The sequence below is a fragment of the Melozone crissalis genome, unplaced genomic scaffold (assembly GCF_028551555.1).
Source record: "Melozone crissalis strain CALT ecotype California unplaced genomic scaffold, PUWL_Pcris_2 ptg000063l_1, whole genome shotgun sequence".
NCBI classification, from domain to species: domain Eukaryota; kingdom Metazoa; phylum Chordata; class Aves; order Passeriformes; family Passerellidae; genus Melozone; species Melozone crissalis.
In genome coordinates this window covers 12,532,748-12,550,034 of record NW_026535841.1, presented here as the reverse complement: position 1 = coordinate 12,550,034, position 17,287 = coordinate 12,532,748, and the positions used below count along the sequence as shown (strand labels likewise).

At 48.7% G+C, this 17,287-nt stretch overlaps 1 protein-coding gene across 1 annotated transcript in view; it reads left to right on the top strand.

Annotated features, from left to right (window-relative positions):
• Window positions 1-14,769: 14,769 nt before the first annotated feature.
• The window catches only part of SETD1B (SET domain containing 1B, histone lysine methyltransferase), a 43,185-nt gene continuing 40,667 nt past the window's right edge, over window positions 14,770-17,287 (top strand). Inside the window, exons 1-4 of the mRNA XM_054288624.1 lie at window positions 14,770-14,986; window positions 15,334-15,488; window positions 15,923-16,021; window positions 16,517-16,787. Coding sequence (XP_054144599.1) covers window positions 14,914-14,986; window positions 15,334-15,488; window positions 15,923-16,021; window positions 16,517-16,787 — 598 coding nt within the window. The 5' untranslated portion in view covers window positions 14,770-14,913. The remainder of the gene's footprint in view (window positions 14,987-15,333; window positions 15,489-15,922; window positions 16,022-16,516; window positions 16,788-17,287) is intronic.

Genomic DNA, 17,287 nt, shown 5'->3' with positions numbered 1-17,287 from the left:
GATAAAAGTATTTTGTGGTTCATTATTAATTTGTGAAGTTTTGCTTTTTGTTTTTGGGGTTTTTTTTCCAAGTCTCACAAAACAATCTTTACATTTCTCACAGCTCTGTCTCCTTGTACATTCTATATAAAAGTTAAAGAAACTTTTAGATTTGTACACCTTTAGATTTGGGATGGAACAACAAAAAATAAGCAGACTACAAATACAACTGTAAAGACTCCAAAGACTATTTTTAAGTAATGAATGTTCTACTTGTAATGAATCAACTTATTATGGATTAAATACAACATTCAGTGTCTCAGGTACTTAATTTTAATTAGCAGCTATGCAGTACTTTAGGCATATCATTTGGGTTTGGGCAAAAGCTGAGCCTATTTTGCTGACTCCAAAAAAAGCAAAATCTAAAATGGAATTGTGCCACTGATTTAAATGGAAGAAGATTCAACCCTCTATTACTGAAATTCAAATATGATCATTACTAATTGCAAGTGTCCTTCTCTAGTTCAGTTTTGGCCTGTACATTGATTTTGGCACAAGTTCTTTCATCAAAAGCTTCCACATCTGCAGCTCAGGGGTCAATGTGTGCGTGGGGATTCTCAGTGAGCACAAGCAAGCCAGGGCATTAGTGGGGGATGGAAAATATCCCTGCTCCAATCCTGGTGCCAATTTGTTGCTCCATGATCACCAAGGAAAAAGTTAGGAAGGAGTGAAAGATTAGAACACTGCTTAGGAAAACTGCTGGGAGTTTGTGATTTTTAAAAGATGCTTTAACACTCTGGATGGTATTGATGGTTAATTCAGGTTAGTGATGGAAACATCCCAAAAAAGACTCACAGATTAGGTTCAATATTGTTTGCACACACCATCTGCTGCATACTCCTATTGTTGGTTTATTTGGTAACACAAACTGGACGAGAATGGGGACCTGTTCTTCCTTATTGTCAACAGAACTGTGTTTTTGAAATACACTTCATTTTTTTCTTCCCAGTTTACAAAGATTTCAACATAACAACAAATCCCATTTATGTCCAAGGTAATATTCACAAACTTAGTTAAGAAAGTGCATAACAAGACAGAGCCTTAAATATGTATTTTTTAACATTACCAGTGACATTAATTATTTGTGTTTTCAGCTATGAAGTCCCACTCCAGCATGTACTGAGCAAGAGCAATGCCTTGAAAAATTCACAGTAGGAAAGACAGACCCTAAGGAATGGGATTTACCAAGTAAGTCGGGTGAATCTCTGATAAATTTCAGATGTTGTACAAGGCCAACAATTGCTTGTCACATGCACCCAGATTCTTACTGAGGGAGTCTCTGCCCCACAGAATTTATCATGGACAGGGCACAGAAGGAAGGGGGAATTATGATGTGGGAGGGCTGAACTATCCCTGCACAGAGCACAAAGTTCTGGAGACAGAATCAGTGTGAGAGGAGAAACCTGTGACAAAGCAGGTGTACACTGCTCAAGGTGATTCCTCCTGTTTACAGAACAAATGAGCAAAATTGTTTTTCGGTTGTGCTTTTGCTCAAAGTGCCAACACTGCTCTGACCCTCACAAAACCCTCCACACAATTTCCAAAATCAAAGCTCCCCAGTGTCCCTGACTTTCAGCTGCTCCTCAGTCTCCATTTCTGCAGTGTTTCTCACTGCTCCTCTCACACATGCTGAGCTCAACCATCTGCTCCTCATGGCCTTATATTTTACACACGTGCCCCCACCCCAAAAAATCCCTTGGGCCACATGATTCACCATCTATTCAAACCTTGCCATGTGCCTGGTTTTTTGTGTAGTAGCTCCTACTGATGTAAATCCCTTGTTCCATAAGGGCTCTCAATTGCCTTTTTCACTGAAGGCAAGGTGGCTGTGACACCTGCCAATCTCTGAGACGTTTAACCCAACCTGAAACATTATTACATTGTTGTTTGGCTGAGTAGGAGCCATATTTTTTTTCCCAGTGGGAAGTGCTGCCAGAAAGGCATTAACTTTCCAGACTATTAAGTAATATGGAAAAATTATATTTCAATAAGAAAATTTCCTTTCTGCCTTTTCATGCCTTAGAAATAGTTCCTGTTTCACTTGGCTCAAGTAGCCCCTGCACTAAATCAGTGCAGAAATCTTTGGATAAACTCTAAGTAAAATCTGTCCAAATGCTACCAGGGAGTTCAGAGGGTTGGGAAAGAAAACAGGACAAGGGTCTGCAAGGGGAGGTGTGAGACAAATTAAGACACACAACTCAGCAAAATCAGGCAGAGAATATTCAGGCACTCTAATGTAGCTTGGACAAACTTTATTAATAAACCACACACTCATGACTACCTGGTGAGCAGCTATTTATAGGGAACACAAACTGTTTCTTGGCTATTTTCTCTGGTATTCTTTAAATCAGGGGAGCCAACTGTGTGGGCCAACCTGATACATGCATGGCCAACGTGCTGTGTTTTGAATTTCTTCTTTCATTAGAAACTGAGTTCTTGGCTTTGCAGCTGTGGGGGAAAACCACCCCATTTTACAAACCTGAAGTAAATCATCGTGGTGACATCTCATCCTGATACAGTAGGTGCTTAGAGGCAGTTTCAAGTTTCTGTTGCTCACTAAAGCATGAAGTTTCAAGCCAAATTCTGTTGTGAAAAATGGGTAAAGGTTAGGATCATCCTATGCTTTTCTGGAACTTCAAACACAATGAGTGATCTCTGAAAAACATGAAATGAGCAGGTGAGTGTCTGCCAGCACCTCCACAGCTCTGCCCCCATGGATCTGGGGATGTGTCTCCCAGATGTGCCGAGCCACAGGCAGGAATTTGTCACCACAGCAATGCTGGATCTCATCCCCTGCTCTGCTGGGAAGGCAATCTGGGGATTGGTGCAGAGAGAGGGATCCAGAACACCTTGTTTCAGGTGAGATCTGCAGTTGTGTTTGCCTTGGGAGCTGGGCTTGGTTTGCCATGGGAACAGGCAGAAGCAGAGGGTTCAGGAGTGAGGCACAGCCTTGCTCTGGCTGACAGAGATCAGGGCTCTGCTACAGATCTGTGTGAAATTAGTCACCCTCAGATGCTCTTCTGCATCCAGATCTGCAGCAGAGAACACATCCCATCAGGAAGTAATTTGGGGAAATTTAGGGAAAAGGGCTACAAACAGCTTTGCTTGCAACACAATGTGTTCTTAGCCAGTATCCAACCAATCCCTTTAGTACAACCTCTAAAATCCCTCTGGCTTAGGCCTTCCTGTGTTTTCATTACCCAACATTCCACCTAACCCAGAAAGCATGAAGATATTATTTTTTACAAAATTGGAGCACTCTCTGCAGTATCTGCTTCCTTCAGATCTCTTCCCTTCTCTCATTCCCAAATTATGTAATTCCTTGTGGACAGAGATATTTTCTTTTAATGTACTTGCTAGTTCAGGACTCAAGAGGAGTGTGTGTTAATTAAGATGACCACAGCACCAGGGGAGGAGTTGCATTCAGCTGCTTTAGCTTGCACAGGAGGGATTAATATGGAGTGCGTGAGTCAACTGTGAATTGCCAAATCTGGGTTACACTCCCCAAAATTCTGTTGGAAGACTTCTCTAAACCTGAAATATGTGGAGTAGTACTTTTTTTGTGTGACTGTAGAGAACATCAAGTTTAAATTAACCCAGGTTTGGCTTCCTAAATATGCTTTTCACTATGTGAGCTACAGTGCAGCCTGAACAAGTGTGTGTTTTACAGAGCCATGAGTCAGGCTTTGATCAACACCTCATTCCTGCACTCTTGCACCTGGTCCAGGCAGGAAGCTCTCAAACCTTTTGGACAAGGATGTGGGGACGCTGGGAATGCTCACAGAGGGAGAATAAAAGATGGTGAAGTAGGCTATAAGAGAATGGGCTGTGGGTGAAATAGGGCCATGTTTCTGCTGAGTAATGCATAGCACTGATATTAACATAAAGTTTGCATCCTCCCCTCTGATATCTGTGCAAACTTCCCACAGGAAGGCAGCAATGGCAGACTGAAGAGATTATAAAATCCTCTGTTTATATGGGGGGCACCAAAATTTCTGCCTGTTTTTTGTGGAGTGCTGGATGTATGGGTAAAGCTAAGCTGGAAGCACTTGCTCTGTCATTGCCTGGCTGGCAAGATGCTCGTTCATAGAGGTGGAGGTTTGGCAGGAGCCAGAGGAGCTTGTGGCTTGTCAGAGCATGGCCAGGCAGAGCTCAGGCCCAGACTGAACATTTCTGAGACCTGAGAGCAGCCATAACCTGGCCAGAGCAAACCCTGACAGAAACAGGGATGCTCCAAGCAGGTTAATTAATAACTTGAGGCGCTGGAAATAAAACCAGGTTGTAATTGAGTGATGTTTGCTTTAGAGCTGTGATTCTGGGCCTGTGCCTGGTTTGTGGGAGCTGGTTGGGCTGACAGTGCAGAGTGGCCTGGCTGGATGTGCTCACTGAGAGCCACCAGAGCGGGTCAGGAAGGTGTTCAAGCAGTGCTGTGGGGTGGTGAGGGCAGGCACAGAGAGCACCAGGTCTCAGTGCTGGGTCTGGCACACTGCCCTGCCCTGCTCCACACCTCTGGCCTTGATGGCACATTTCCTGTGCATCTCACCCTTCCAACACCCATCTCACCCTTCCTGAATCTCCTGTAACAACAGGAACATTGTCATGTTCCTCATTGCTTACTGGGATTAACACAGTAGCTCTGATTTGTTGAGTTGGGGAGATTTCCTGGTTAAAACTGTTCTAATTAAACTTAGATCTCTCATAAGGCTAAAAATGCCCCTGTGTGAATGGCAGCTGGATCTGCTTGTAAAATGTCAGTGCCCCAAGACCTTTAATGGTCTTGGGAGTCTAACAATAGTACAGACAGTGCCTGATCAAAGAAAAGGGCTCCAGGCAAATGGAAGAAGGAAGCAAATACAGCATCCCCACAAATCAGGCATCTTAGACAAAAAATTTCTAAGTACAGAACACATCTGGCTGTGTATTTGTCAAGTATGTTATTGGTTTGAACTACACACAGCACCCACAGCAAATAATTTCCACTGTAAGTCTGAGTGGGCACCTCCATTTTCCTTTTAGGACTCAATTTTGGACCTAGGAAGAAGTGTTCTCAGTCGAAAGGCCTCCAAGCAAGCCTGGGCTGGTCACAGCACAGCAACAGCTGCACGAGCTTAAATTCCTCTCCCCACCCTGCTGTACAAGCCGTGCCCCTCAGTCCTGTGCCTGGAGGAGAGGAATGTCCAGCTTTCCTGCCTCCCTGCCAGCTCCACTGGCATTTCCTCTTCCACAGCCAATTGCAGGTTAGGCGCTGACACCACAAAGTGCTTTTTCATGTGGGCAGTGCTGGTGGAACTGAGGGTCCCTTGTGGCCAGAACGCCCTGCAGATGTTCCTGACACTTTTTTCACTCCCCTTTATGCAACACATCAGGCACTTGTGATAAGTTACTGCCACAGGAACCTCTTCCTGCACGCTGCTGACTGTGAGTCCTTCCGGGCTGCTGCCAGGCACTGCCCAGAGAGAGGGAAGACAATGTGCAGGGGAAGGGGTCAGGAAGCAAAGAGAGCCCTGTCCTGCATCAGCAGCTCCCAGGAGAGACAGGCAGAAATTCAGCAACAACGGTGAGGGTTTAGTGGAAACTAACTTCAGTTAGAAACTAGCAATGGCCTGCCCTCTTGAAGGTTAAAACAACTAAAGTATCTGGAAAAGATATTTTAATTTAAAACTTGCCTTAAAAAAGAAAGGGGAAAAAAAAGCTAAAGCAAATTCAAAAATAAGTCAGAAAATAGACAAAGATAAGAACAGAGCCTGCAGGAGTCAAGTCTGAACAAAAGGCATGGGCTGTGGAAGGAGAAAACCACAAATGGCAGGGGGTGAAATGTAAAACCCACAGTTCACTGTGAAACATGAAGGATGCTGTTGTATTCCACACCTCCTCTTCCTGGGTGTAGCTGTCTCCACAAGGTGAAGGGCAGTAATGAATCAAGCTCCTTTCCTCTTCCTGTATTTTCTATTCAATTATTTGCAGGCTGTGCAAGTTCTGCTTTATTTCCCCTCTCCATATGCCACACTCTCCTCCTGGTTTATTGTTTTTTTTTTTTTTAATTCTGAACTGTGCCTTTGGCCTCTCTCCCATTTCTTTCTCTTCGGTGTGTACCCCCCGCTCTGGCAGGATCTGCTGCCTTTGTAACCTCTGCTGTGCACATATGCTGCCTCTTCCCACCCCTCCTGCCACCCCCTGCTCCATTGAGCGTCCCTTCTCCTCTCTCCAGCGTTCTGCCAGCCAGGAACGGAGTGGTTTTGCCATGGCCACGGCTCCATTTCCACGCTGCCTGCTCCTCTCCAGCGATCAAGGGAAGCCGTGCTGCTCCCCTCGCCCAGCACAGGCAGAGGCTGTGCAGCTGCTTAGCAACTGCGAGCGGCTGGAGCTGCTCAGCCTTCACCCACCCTGCAGCCCAGGGCTCGGGGGACCAGCTGGGGCACTCCCCACTGTCCTGTCAAACAATAAATCACGATGCAAATCCTTAACTGCAGGATTGAGAGCAGTGGCAGCAATGTCAAGGGCAAAGCAAAGTCCCGGTCTCGTGTCGCATCGCACCAGTGGGAAGACACTGCTCTCATTTGTAAGCTGAACTCATTCCCTTTGATCTTTGTCATCGGTTTCTGGCTGCAACGTTTTATACTCCATCACTTATCATCAGAATGTTCCTTGTATGTGCTGCATGTGTTAAAATGGCTCCCAGGTCCCCAGCTACCATCACATCCAGACTGTTTAATGAAGTGTCCAGAGACACAAGTAATTTAATGCATAAATATCCTTTTAGATTACTTATTTGTATCTTCATTTCCTTCTGATGCAAGCTTTGTAAGTGCCTGGCCTCTTTAAATGGTACATTCTTTTCATTCTTTCTCTCTTATTTTTGTGAAACTGTACTGCTCAGGGGCCATGAAGCACTGAACTGTTTTGTAATTCGATGGCTTTAGAATGCTGATTAGAATTGCCAGCCCTCTTGATTTATTTCATGATTTTTATAAGCTTGAAAGCATTCTAAAAAATAACCTGTTCTACATCCTGATAGGATCACAGTATTTCAATGGCAGCAGCATTTCAATAGGCAAGAAGCAACACAAAACATTCTGCAAGTGAGGTGTTGAAACAGCTTCTTTATTCTTTATAGCTCGAGAAAGATTAGATCTCTGAAAGCACTCACTCCCTACCTTACAGAGGTGGCTTTGTCATAATACTTGCAGAAATAATATGATCACATACAATTTTAAAAGTAACACCACCCCCACCCCCCAACTATGGCAAATAGCCAACATAGCCATAAAAATTTGTCTGGATTTTTAACACAGTAAATGTTTGTTCCACTGTTGGGTGTCACCATGCATCTCTGCACCCCGGCAGCCAAACAACACAGCCTAGTGATTCCCTGTCATTGTTCACGGCTCACATCCCATGCATCCTCAGAGCATGCTGGGACACAGGTGAAATCTGTCAGCAGGTTGCTTATTTTGGCTGACAATTCCCTAGACAGATCATCTGCTGTTCTTAGGAAGGAACGAAAAATTTCATGGCAAGAAAATCTGAACAGGCAAATACCCTGTCCATATTCCTACTCAATATTTCTTTGATATTCTTAGCCTGGTTTCCTAAAAATAAAACTGCCTAATGCGACTGCGTTGCTCTATGTAATTTTCCCCCCTCCTTCCTCCAATCTCAAATTTGGCAGGGGGGAAGAAGTCCCTAATGTATTTAGGTCTTGAATGAACAGCTGGATACAGAGCATGTAGTGAGGCATCACATCTAAAAAAAATATCTAAAAGGAAGGTCTCAAAATGTACTTTGTAACCATGCTGCCCCAGACCTCTCCTCTTTCTTTTATGGGTCCTGCAACCACCTGTTCTGGGCTCTGCATTATTTCATGGCTACATAATAGACACCAAGGCAGGCAAGTGTTGCAGTGTGCCCCTGGCTCCCTTCCAGCTCCTAAACTGGGCTTTCTTCCCATGCAACTGGGGTGTGGCAAGGGATGGTGTGGAACCAGACCTCCTCACCTCCTCCTGACACAATATTGACACTGCTGAGGTGTGTACACACACCCAGAACCGGGAAACACCCACCGTGCACATAGGTTGTTTATCTGGAAGAAAACATAAAATCATAACCAACCAAGTTTGTAGGTGACACCAAGCAATATCAGAAGGGAGTATCAAATAAAAATAATAATTAAAAAAGGCCATTGCAAGCAACAACGCTGTCTGAGAGGACCAGAGCAAAGCCATACATGCAAAACAAAGAGCACAATTCTGCAGTACCGGGTTGTCATCCCAAGAAGGAGCAGATCTGAGAGCATTTCAGCTGCCCTGCTGGGAAAGCAGCTGAACATGGGCTGGAGAAATCCCTGTGTGCCTGACAGACACATCTGAGCCAGGAGGGCTCTTGGCTCGGGCACGGTCACTGCCCATGGCTCTGTCCCCTTCTGCCCAGATCAAAATGGTGACAAACTGGAGCAGGAACAATTACAGGATTAGTAAAGACTGACCCGAGGGGGAGCTCTGCAGCCTGCAATGGAGTGTTTAAATGCTCAACTTGCACACAGCTATGAGGGGATGGAAATCTGGTCATGGAGCATTCCTCTGCCAAGGAGACTGAGGGACAAGCACATCCAGAAACTGAAAGCAGAAACTAGACAAGTTTAAAAAGGTACTTTGATTTCTAGTCTGTCAGGTGGATTTTTGACAGAAACAATTTACCCTTTATTTTACTCCCTTTCACAGCCCATTTGAAAAAGAAAATCTGATCTTTATATAAGATGCAGCTATGCTGCAGTTAAATTCTTTCAAATGAGAAAAGGCCAAAAATTCCTAAAAATCAAGAGCCCTGCATAATGCAGGAAGTTGAACCAGATGAACCTTGGTCTCTTTTGTCTTTTATAATCTATTAATCTAGTTTTCTTGCACAAGCAGTGGATTGTGACTTTAAAACCTACCATATAAAGGATTCTGTGTACAAGGCAGGCTAAAACAAAATGTTGTAAACAGTCAGGATCATTGTTTGGCAGAACAGCTGCATATTTTTTATTTCACTTTGCCTCTCAATCTAATTTGCTCTTGTTGCAACACTTTGCCAAAGAAATTAAATCCCTTCTTATTGATAACAGAGAGTGATATAATTAGCATAAGAGTTTTCCACTCAACAATGCCAGGCAGGGACACTGTGGGCAAGAACAAACTCCTTTGCTTCAAGAATGTGCACAGAGTCACCACAAGCTGTTCAGAGAAAAAAAATCTTCTCCCCCCCCCCTTTCCCCTGAAAGATCTCTTTATCTAAAGAGTCTCACGCAGCAAACCAGGGTCAATCTAACTCAAGTATGAAAGTCTGGTTTGACCTTTCTGGGATTTAAACACGCTGTACCAGAACATTTCTCTTTTCAGATACAAGGTTGAAGCCATGAAACCACCCACTCTGAGAGCACGACTGGTCTCAACTGCCTTGGCGACTTTTAAACTACACTGAACATTATAGCCATTCAGAAACTCTAAAAAACGGAAAGAAATTTTCGGCTCAGACTTACAAAAACAACTTCCAGAAGTGCTGAGGACTCACACAACTCACTGGGGCGGCACGGCAGGCTCGCTGTCCAGCGCCTGCTGCCCCAGCAATTTCTGGCCCTGGTTTGCACGTACGCAGCGCCAGGCACACGCGTTAGGAGCTCTCCCAGCTGGAGCGCTTCATGGATTCTACCACCGGGAACAGCCGTCCTGGACAATGATTAATCGCAGACAAAGATCAGAGTCCTGGAAAAATATGCAGAGAGATGCAAGTACAGACAAAGCTGTCTAAGCTCCCACAGTATTATGGTCTGGCTGTGTCGCTTCAAAGCTGTGTTAGGCAGAGCTGGTTTGCTTCAGGGTTGAACAGATCAACGTTATGGTTTAAATGCTGGTATTGCTAACAGCCAAATATATATTTAAACATAAATCTCCAATCCCAGGAAAGTTAATAGCCCGATGCTGTTTAAATATGCCTTTTTTAGTCGCTTCACATGCTGACTTAACTCATTACGATGCAAGCTGCAGAAACGTTTTCACTACAGTTCAAAAACCCCTGCAAACACGAGCCCAGCTCTGCGCCGTACTTTGATCTACACGTCGCCTCTTTCGGCCATTTCCAGGAAGCTGAAATGCTTTTCACCTCTATTGAGAGATACCAGAGGAGCATTTTAATGGTGTTCAGCTAAGAACAACGTCACCGTTCCTTCCGATTTTGCCAGCAGACGGTCGCTGGGAGCCGCCGTGACCCGGGCCGGGTGCTCAGGGCTGGCTCCAGCGCGGGCCCGGCGCTCCCGGCCGGGCAGGGACCGAGCGGCGGCTCGGACGGCCCCGATTCTGAGCGCCGCAGCCCCCGACAGGGCTCGCACCGCTACAACGCCAGCCTGGCACTGCGGAAGAGCTTTGGTTTTGTTGTTGGTTTGTTTGGTTTTCTCCCCCTCCATGGGAACGTGTTCTGTTTTGTGCGGACGGTTTGTCGCTTGTTCTCGACATAGAGGCTGACCCGGTGAGGAGCGAGGGGGGGAGCGAGGAATGGAGCGATGAGCGCAGTTGTTGCGAAAGGCGCGGGTTGCGGTGCCTCCTTCGCGGCAGCACCCTGCTCCCTCGCAGGGAAACAGCCCTGAGCCTCGGCACATACCACAGCACAGGTTGTACAAACCCACGGAGCGGCTGGTGCTGAGCCGCAGGAGCTGCGGGCAGGGCGCACCCTGCCCGGCACATGCCGCTCCCGCAGACAGCCTCTGCCAAGCAGCCACTTACCTTCTCCCTCCCTCAGAGTCCGCAGGACGGTCCTGCTCTAGCCTTACCAGGGAGGCCACCTCTCTACAGTGTTTGCTTTTCCTCCCTGTCCTGCCCTCTGAAGTGGTTGCTCAAGCCAGGCTTTCCTGGCTCACCTACTCTGGGTCTGCAGTAAGCACAAGGTGCAATTCCCCGCAGAGCACAGCGAGGCTTGTGAAGTTCCGAGATAACCCTCAGCCTCCACTCAATGCGAACTGCAGCAGAATCTGCTCGGGGAAAAAAAAAAATTCCACCAAAAAAAAACAAATCAGAAGGAGAAAGAAAAAAAAAAAAAAGAAAAAAAAAAAGACGCCACATGTAACACCTCATCGAGCCATGGCGGCTCCACTGCAGCGCGGCACCGGCTCCGCGCCAGCCCTGCCCGAGCGGGCCCGGGGAGCTCGGCGCTGCAGGCCGGAGGAGGCAGGGCAGCGCTGCCCCGGCTGGGTGATGGCGGAGGGGGGAACAGCCCAGGAGAGGCAGAGAAGGAAAACAACAAAGAGCCATGTGACGGGGAGCGGCGGCCGCGCTCCCCCCGGCGCACCCGCTCCGGGCGGGGAGGTGGCGGCGCCGCCCGGCCCCTCCCGCGGCCAGCGCTGCTGGTTCCCCCCGTCCCCCACACTGCCCGGGGTTTAATTTTTTTGTGCATTTTATTTTTTTCCCCTTATGTGTGTGGGGAAGGGGGTGTTGTTGTTTGTTCCTCTTTTTCCCCCCTCTGCATTAGGCGACTTCCATGGCTTGCTGTTTATAAAGAGAGCAGGAGGCTGCAGAGGGGGAAGGGCGGTGTTATTTATAGCAGCCGGGGCTGCGCCGGCATTATCCGAGCTGCCTTTGTCCTCCCGGCCGGCCGCCCCCCCGCCCGGCCCGGCTGGAGCGCCGCCAGCCCCGCTGCCGCAGGGCGCTCCCGCCATGTTGTGAGCGGGGAGAAAGACCCGCCGCTCCCTGCCCAGCTTCGCCCTTCCACAGCCCCTCACAAAGCGCTGGGGGAAGGGGGGGCGGGAAAGGGGAAAGAAAAAAAAACACCAAAAAAACCAACACCCCAAACCCATCATTTCCCTGCAGCGCCCGGGACGCGGAGCGCCGGGAGGCAGCGGGGGGAGAGCCCGCCGCGCCACCGCCCAGCGCTGAGGAGAACGCGGCGCCGAAGGGAAGGAGAAGCCATGATGGCGGCTGCCCTCACACAACACGGAGCACGACCGGGAGCGCCGTGCCCGCCGCCGGCCGCCCCTCCCGCCGCCCGGGACACGGTGCTGCCGCAGCCTTTCACATAATAAACCCACCAGAATTCAGCGGGGAGGCCATTTTCGTGGGCTGGGTGGCGGCACTAAAGCACAACTGCTGTGAATATCAACTGCGTCACGGCTCTCCATCTGTAACACTCAGGCTGCAAAGGGTCCCTCACTTGGAAGGAAACTCCCTCATTTTGGATATACTTCCAGACCTCCTTTTTCCCCCCTCTCTCCAAGTCACTGCCTCTCGGTATGAAGGATTTTACAGTGCTTTCTAGGGAGACATCCGCCATTAAGACTCACCGTCGTGAAAAACACCCCCCATTTTGTTGCCTGTTTTTTGTCGAGCTTCTGTAATTAGACGGATAAAACATGTAAGGGATCCCTACCACCACCACCGCCTTCTCGCCTTTTTTAACATCAACCTCACTAACATCTTACTGTTCACAGGCAGATTTTTTTTTTTTTTGTGCTTTCAATTTAACAGCCACGTAATGCCTGCAATGGATTCACAGCGTCTCTCCGCACCAAAAAAAACCAAACCCACCCAGGGCTGAGGACGACCAAGAGCTTTGTGCAGAGAAAGAAATCAAATCCCTCCCTGAAAACAGACGTTTCAGAGGCACTGTTAGATGTTTCTGAGGAGAAGGAGATCGCCACCGCTTTCAGACGACCATTGGGATCTTTCCACCCAGGACAATACCATTAGCTACAGGCCTGGGCTATTTGTTCCTCTGCAAGGGCAAAAGGGTTTACTTACCCGCACACCATAGTTGAATGCAGCTCTGAAGGTGAAGTTGTTACTCTTTTTTAAAATAATGGCTATAAGTATATATGTGATCTGTATCACCACTTCTCTCGTAAGTTTGCGAGCCAAAGCGGATCTTGTTAAGATAAGTTACGGATCTTTGTGTGGCAGTGGTCTAGCATCAAAAAAAGAGGAAAAAAAGGGGGAAAAAGCTATAGAAAAAGTCCAGCTATGTTGACTGACCGTACACAGGCGAGGACTCCTGCTCGAGGCTTAAATCTACCTTCCTGTGGCAGATTTACTCTGTACATAAAAAGGACGTTCAGTGTTTTTCCACAGAGCACGCAGACACTAAAAATATTCTCCTCAATAGTTTTAGGCTGCACATGTCAGTGTGAAAACACCTAGTTAACATTTACTGGTGCTAAACAACTTTTAAGCATATCTTAGCCAGATAGTTCGCTTTTTAAGTAAAATATTTCAGAAAGCATAAATTGGTTTAAACAGACAAAAACATAAGACATGCAAATGAAGGCGTAGCAATAAGGACCACTTCAGTAACATTAACATGAAAACTACACTTAGCAAGGACAGAATGGATTGGGTACTTACAATGTAAGAGGAAAGAAAAAGAAAGAGCTTAACATAGTAAAATTGCCTTATTTTTTGCCAGAATTCACTATTCCTATACCTATATTTAAAACATTACCTTTTAAGCACCAAAGGAGTTAATAAAAATGGCCAGGAATCAAGTGTTTAATACAAGAGAGAAGTCTCTCAAATTTATTGTTCAGTCATCAAAGCTGCTTAAAGCTTAAAAACCCCCAAAACAACGAAAAAAATATAAAAAGAATGTATTTACTCTTTTTTTGTTGGCATTCAAAATTGTTAACTGCTGACATAGGGTGTGCCATGACCTAGTTACACAAGACAAAGATGGATCCCGAATCATAAGGGTGAAAAAAAAAAAATCCGCATTACTTTTTTTTTTTGTTAAGGGTTTGAGATATATATATATATATATTTAAATCCTCCTTCTTCAGTGAGTCGTCTGGCACCGTGCTAGAGGCTCCCACCACCCCGCGTGGTGTGGATTCACATGGCGGATCCCCCTTTATGGAACAAAGGAAAAGCCCAGTTGGCCATTTCGCTCCACTGCAGAAAAATGGCTGCGGGTCCCGCGGCCTCTCCTTGGCTTCTGCCGCGCGGCGCTTTTACCCCGCCGTCTAATAACTCAAGCCCCATGGAAGCCGCGCTCCCATTGGCTGCGCCCGCCGCGCTGCCGCCGCCCCAGCCAATGGCGCGGCCGCTCCCGGGGCCGCCGCGGCCCCGCGCCCCGGGACGGCCGCGCCATGCGCCCGCCGCGCTCCGCCCGGCCCCGCGCCCGCCGAGCGCCGGGGGCACCGCGCCGCCCGCCTTTAATACCGAAAACAAAATGGAACCTCCCCGCTGATTGGCTGACGAGCGCTCCGGACCTTTAATAAGCAAAGCTGCTCCCCCATCTTCTATCACCCTCTCCTCTGCGTGTGTTGCCGCCCCCCCTGCCAGCTTTTCCCCCCCGCGCTCTCCGCCGCAGCAGCGCGGCGGGTCCGTGCTCCACCCGCCCCCGCGGTCGCCCCGGCTCGCCGAAGTCTTTACCTAAAAAAAAAAAAAAAAAAAAAAGAAAGATAAAAAAAGCGAAAAAAACCACCCCGACTTGTCCCACCTATAGGTCCATCTTGTTTAGAAACAGTTTGCTCTAAGGTAAATGCAGCGGGCAGATTCCACTCGCCCCCCCGCATGCCGTTAACCCCGCGGCGGGGAGGGAAAAAAAACCCGCGCGTCCCGGCGGCGGCCCATGCGGCGGCGCTCGGCGGCGGCGGGGCGGCGGCGGGCGGCCGCGGGCCGGGGGCTGCGCGGCGCGGCCGCCGTGAATGTGCAGGCGGCGGAGCGCGGTTAGGCGTTCGCGGCGCTCGCAGCGGTGTATTGTGGGATCCCGGCCGCCGCCAGCAGCGAGCACACACACAATATGTGGTGGCTCGCGAAAACGGGAGGCAGGAGCCTGGCGGGCAGCCCGCGCCGGTAACCGGCCCCATGTGAGACGGGAGCTCGCCTTTCGCCGCCCGGAGACGATCGGCCGCCCAGCGCGATGTCTTTCCGAGAGACCAAGGCGGGGGAAAAAGCCAAGCACCCTGAAGATCATGGCAAAAAGCAGAGTTCAAGTGAGATTGGGTCTTTTTTTTTCTTCGTCTTCTTCTTCTTTTTTTTTTCCTCCTCCTCTCCTCCTCCTCCTCCCTCTCTGCCTCTTGTCTGGTTGGGGTGGAGGGGGGGACCCGGTTGGCAATTCCCCCATTTTGGGGCTCGCTTCGCGGTGGATTTCCTCCCTGCCTGGGTGTGTAGATCGGGCGGCTCGTTAAAAAAAAAAAAAAAAGAAAAACCCGCACCGAAACGAAGATGTCTTTGTTGAATAATTTTTTTAACTTTATGGTTTTTAGTGTGGTTTTTCTTTCTTTTCCCCTTCCCCCTTTCTCTCTCTCCCCCCCCCCCCCCCCACCCCCCCCGCGTTCAGGTTGGATCAACGGAATGGAGAACAGCACGCAAGCCAGCACTTCTGTCGAGAAAAGAAATCACCATTGGAGAAGTTACAAGTTGATTATTGACCCGGCTCTGAAAAAAGGACAGCACAAACTCTACCGTTACGATGGGCAACATTTCAGCATGCCTGTGAGTGGGGGGCTCCCGGGTTTCCCCCATTGTGTCGTGTCTCCCCTGCCAGCCTCTGTCTTACCGGCGTTTTGGGGGCTGGGGGTCCCTCCGGGTCGTGGTAATCCTCGGTGTAGCGCTTGTGTGTGTGTGAGGGGGGTCCTGGGGGGGACACGCACAGCCACCAAAGTTACAGCCACCTGACACTGTGTGTTCAACTGTCAGGAGCCCAAACCTGCGGCTTTTTTCCTGTGTTTCCAATCTGTGTGCATTTCCCAGCAGTATTGCAATTTGACACGTGTGTGTATGTGTGTGTGTGCGCTTTCCCCTTCCCTTGAGACAGCCCGTGCTTTCTCGGGGTTTATTTTTTCTTTTATTTTTGTCTTCAATTTCAAGTCTTGTTATTGCTGTTTCTATGTTTTCTCTCCTCCTCTTCCTCCTCCTCCTTCTCCCAGAACTCGGGGATCGCTCCTGTGGATTGTGTCAGGGATCCCAGAATAGGGCGAATATGGACCAAAACTAAGGAGTTGGAGCTGTCTGTCCCCAAATTCAAGGTACTGCCCTGACTTTTGGTGTTACCTCTGGAAACTTGTTTATCTGGGAGTGAAGCCTGAGTTCCAAATAGTTTAATGGACCGTTTAAATGACAGTCATATTTATATTAACATTGTTATTTAGCAAACTGTTTAACAATAATCCTCTTCTATGAGGATAACAAGAAATCAATGCCTCTGTCTGATGAGATCACTTGAAGGTTTTGGAGCTGGGGCTCCTGGGCCGGGGGGCAGTGAGGGGGGCTCTCTGCTGACAGCACTGCTCAAAATGCATCTTTGTAGCCCAGAAAGGAGCCGGTTCCAATGAATGGCTGCAGCGGCACAGCCTCTGCTCAGCTCTGAGGTTCACCCAGAGCCTTGGAGGGTTTTTTTCCCCCCCAAAGTTTGCAGGATGCTTTAACCCCCTCCCTCCCGTGCCATCTCCTTAGGCTCCTCCCCCAAGCTCATTAGCAATGCCGATTATTTTTATCGTTCCCCACCTTGTGCCCGTTTCCAGATTGATGAATTTTATGTGGGGCCAGTGCCTCCCAAGCAGGTCACCTTTGCCAAGCTGAACGACAACATCCGTGAAAACTTTTTGGCCGACATGTGCAAGAAATACGGCGAAGTGGAAGAGGTGGAGATTCTCTACAACCCCAAGAACAAGAAGCACCTGGGCATTGCCAAAGTCATCTTTGCCACTGTCAAGGGTGCCCGGGAGGCTGTGCAGCACCTTCACAACACTTCTGTCATGGGCAACATCATCCACGTGGAGCTGGATACAAAAGGTGAGGGGGCACGTTTGGGCCTCGTGTTTGGGGTTTGCAGAGCCCCTGTCTGTCCCACTGCCAGCACCGAGGCTGTTGCAGAGGGCAGGGAGCTGGTGATTAAAAATACGAAGGGAGCCGGCAGCGGGTCTGGTGTCTGGGGCCTGGGCGAGTCACGTGGAGCCAAATGTGTTGTCTGTTGCTAAGAGACAGCCCTGTAATTTGCAAAATGCTGCCATCCTGCCTGTCCCCTGCCCGTCCCTGCCCCTGCTCTCCGCCCTCTCGTGTCCCCCATCTCCCTGCCCCAGGCTGGTCCCTCTCAGCCACCTGCCAGGGCTGCTGGACTTGGTGGCACCTGCGTTTTGCAAACTTGGCGTTTTTGGGCAAGTCCTGGTGGTTCCTGGGACCCAGATCTGTGGGCTCTGGTGGCAGCAGCGGGGCTGGGTGCTGTGCCCTGCGTGCCTGGCATTTCATTGATACTTTGAGCGGGCTGGGGGCTGGCACAGCAGAGTGCACACGCA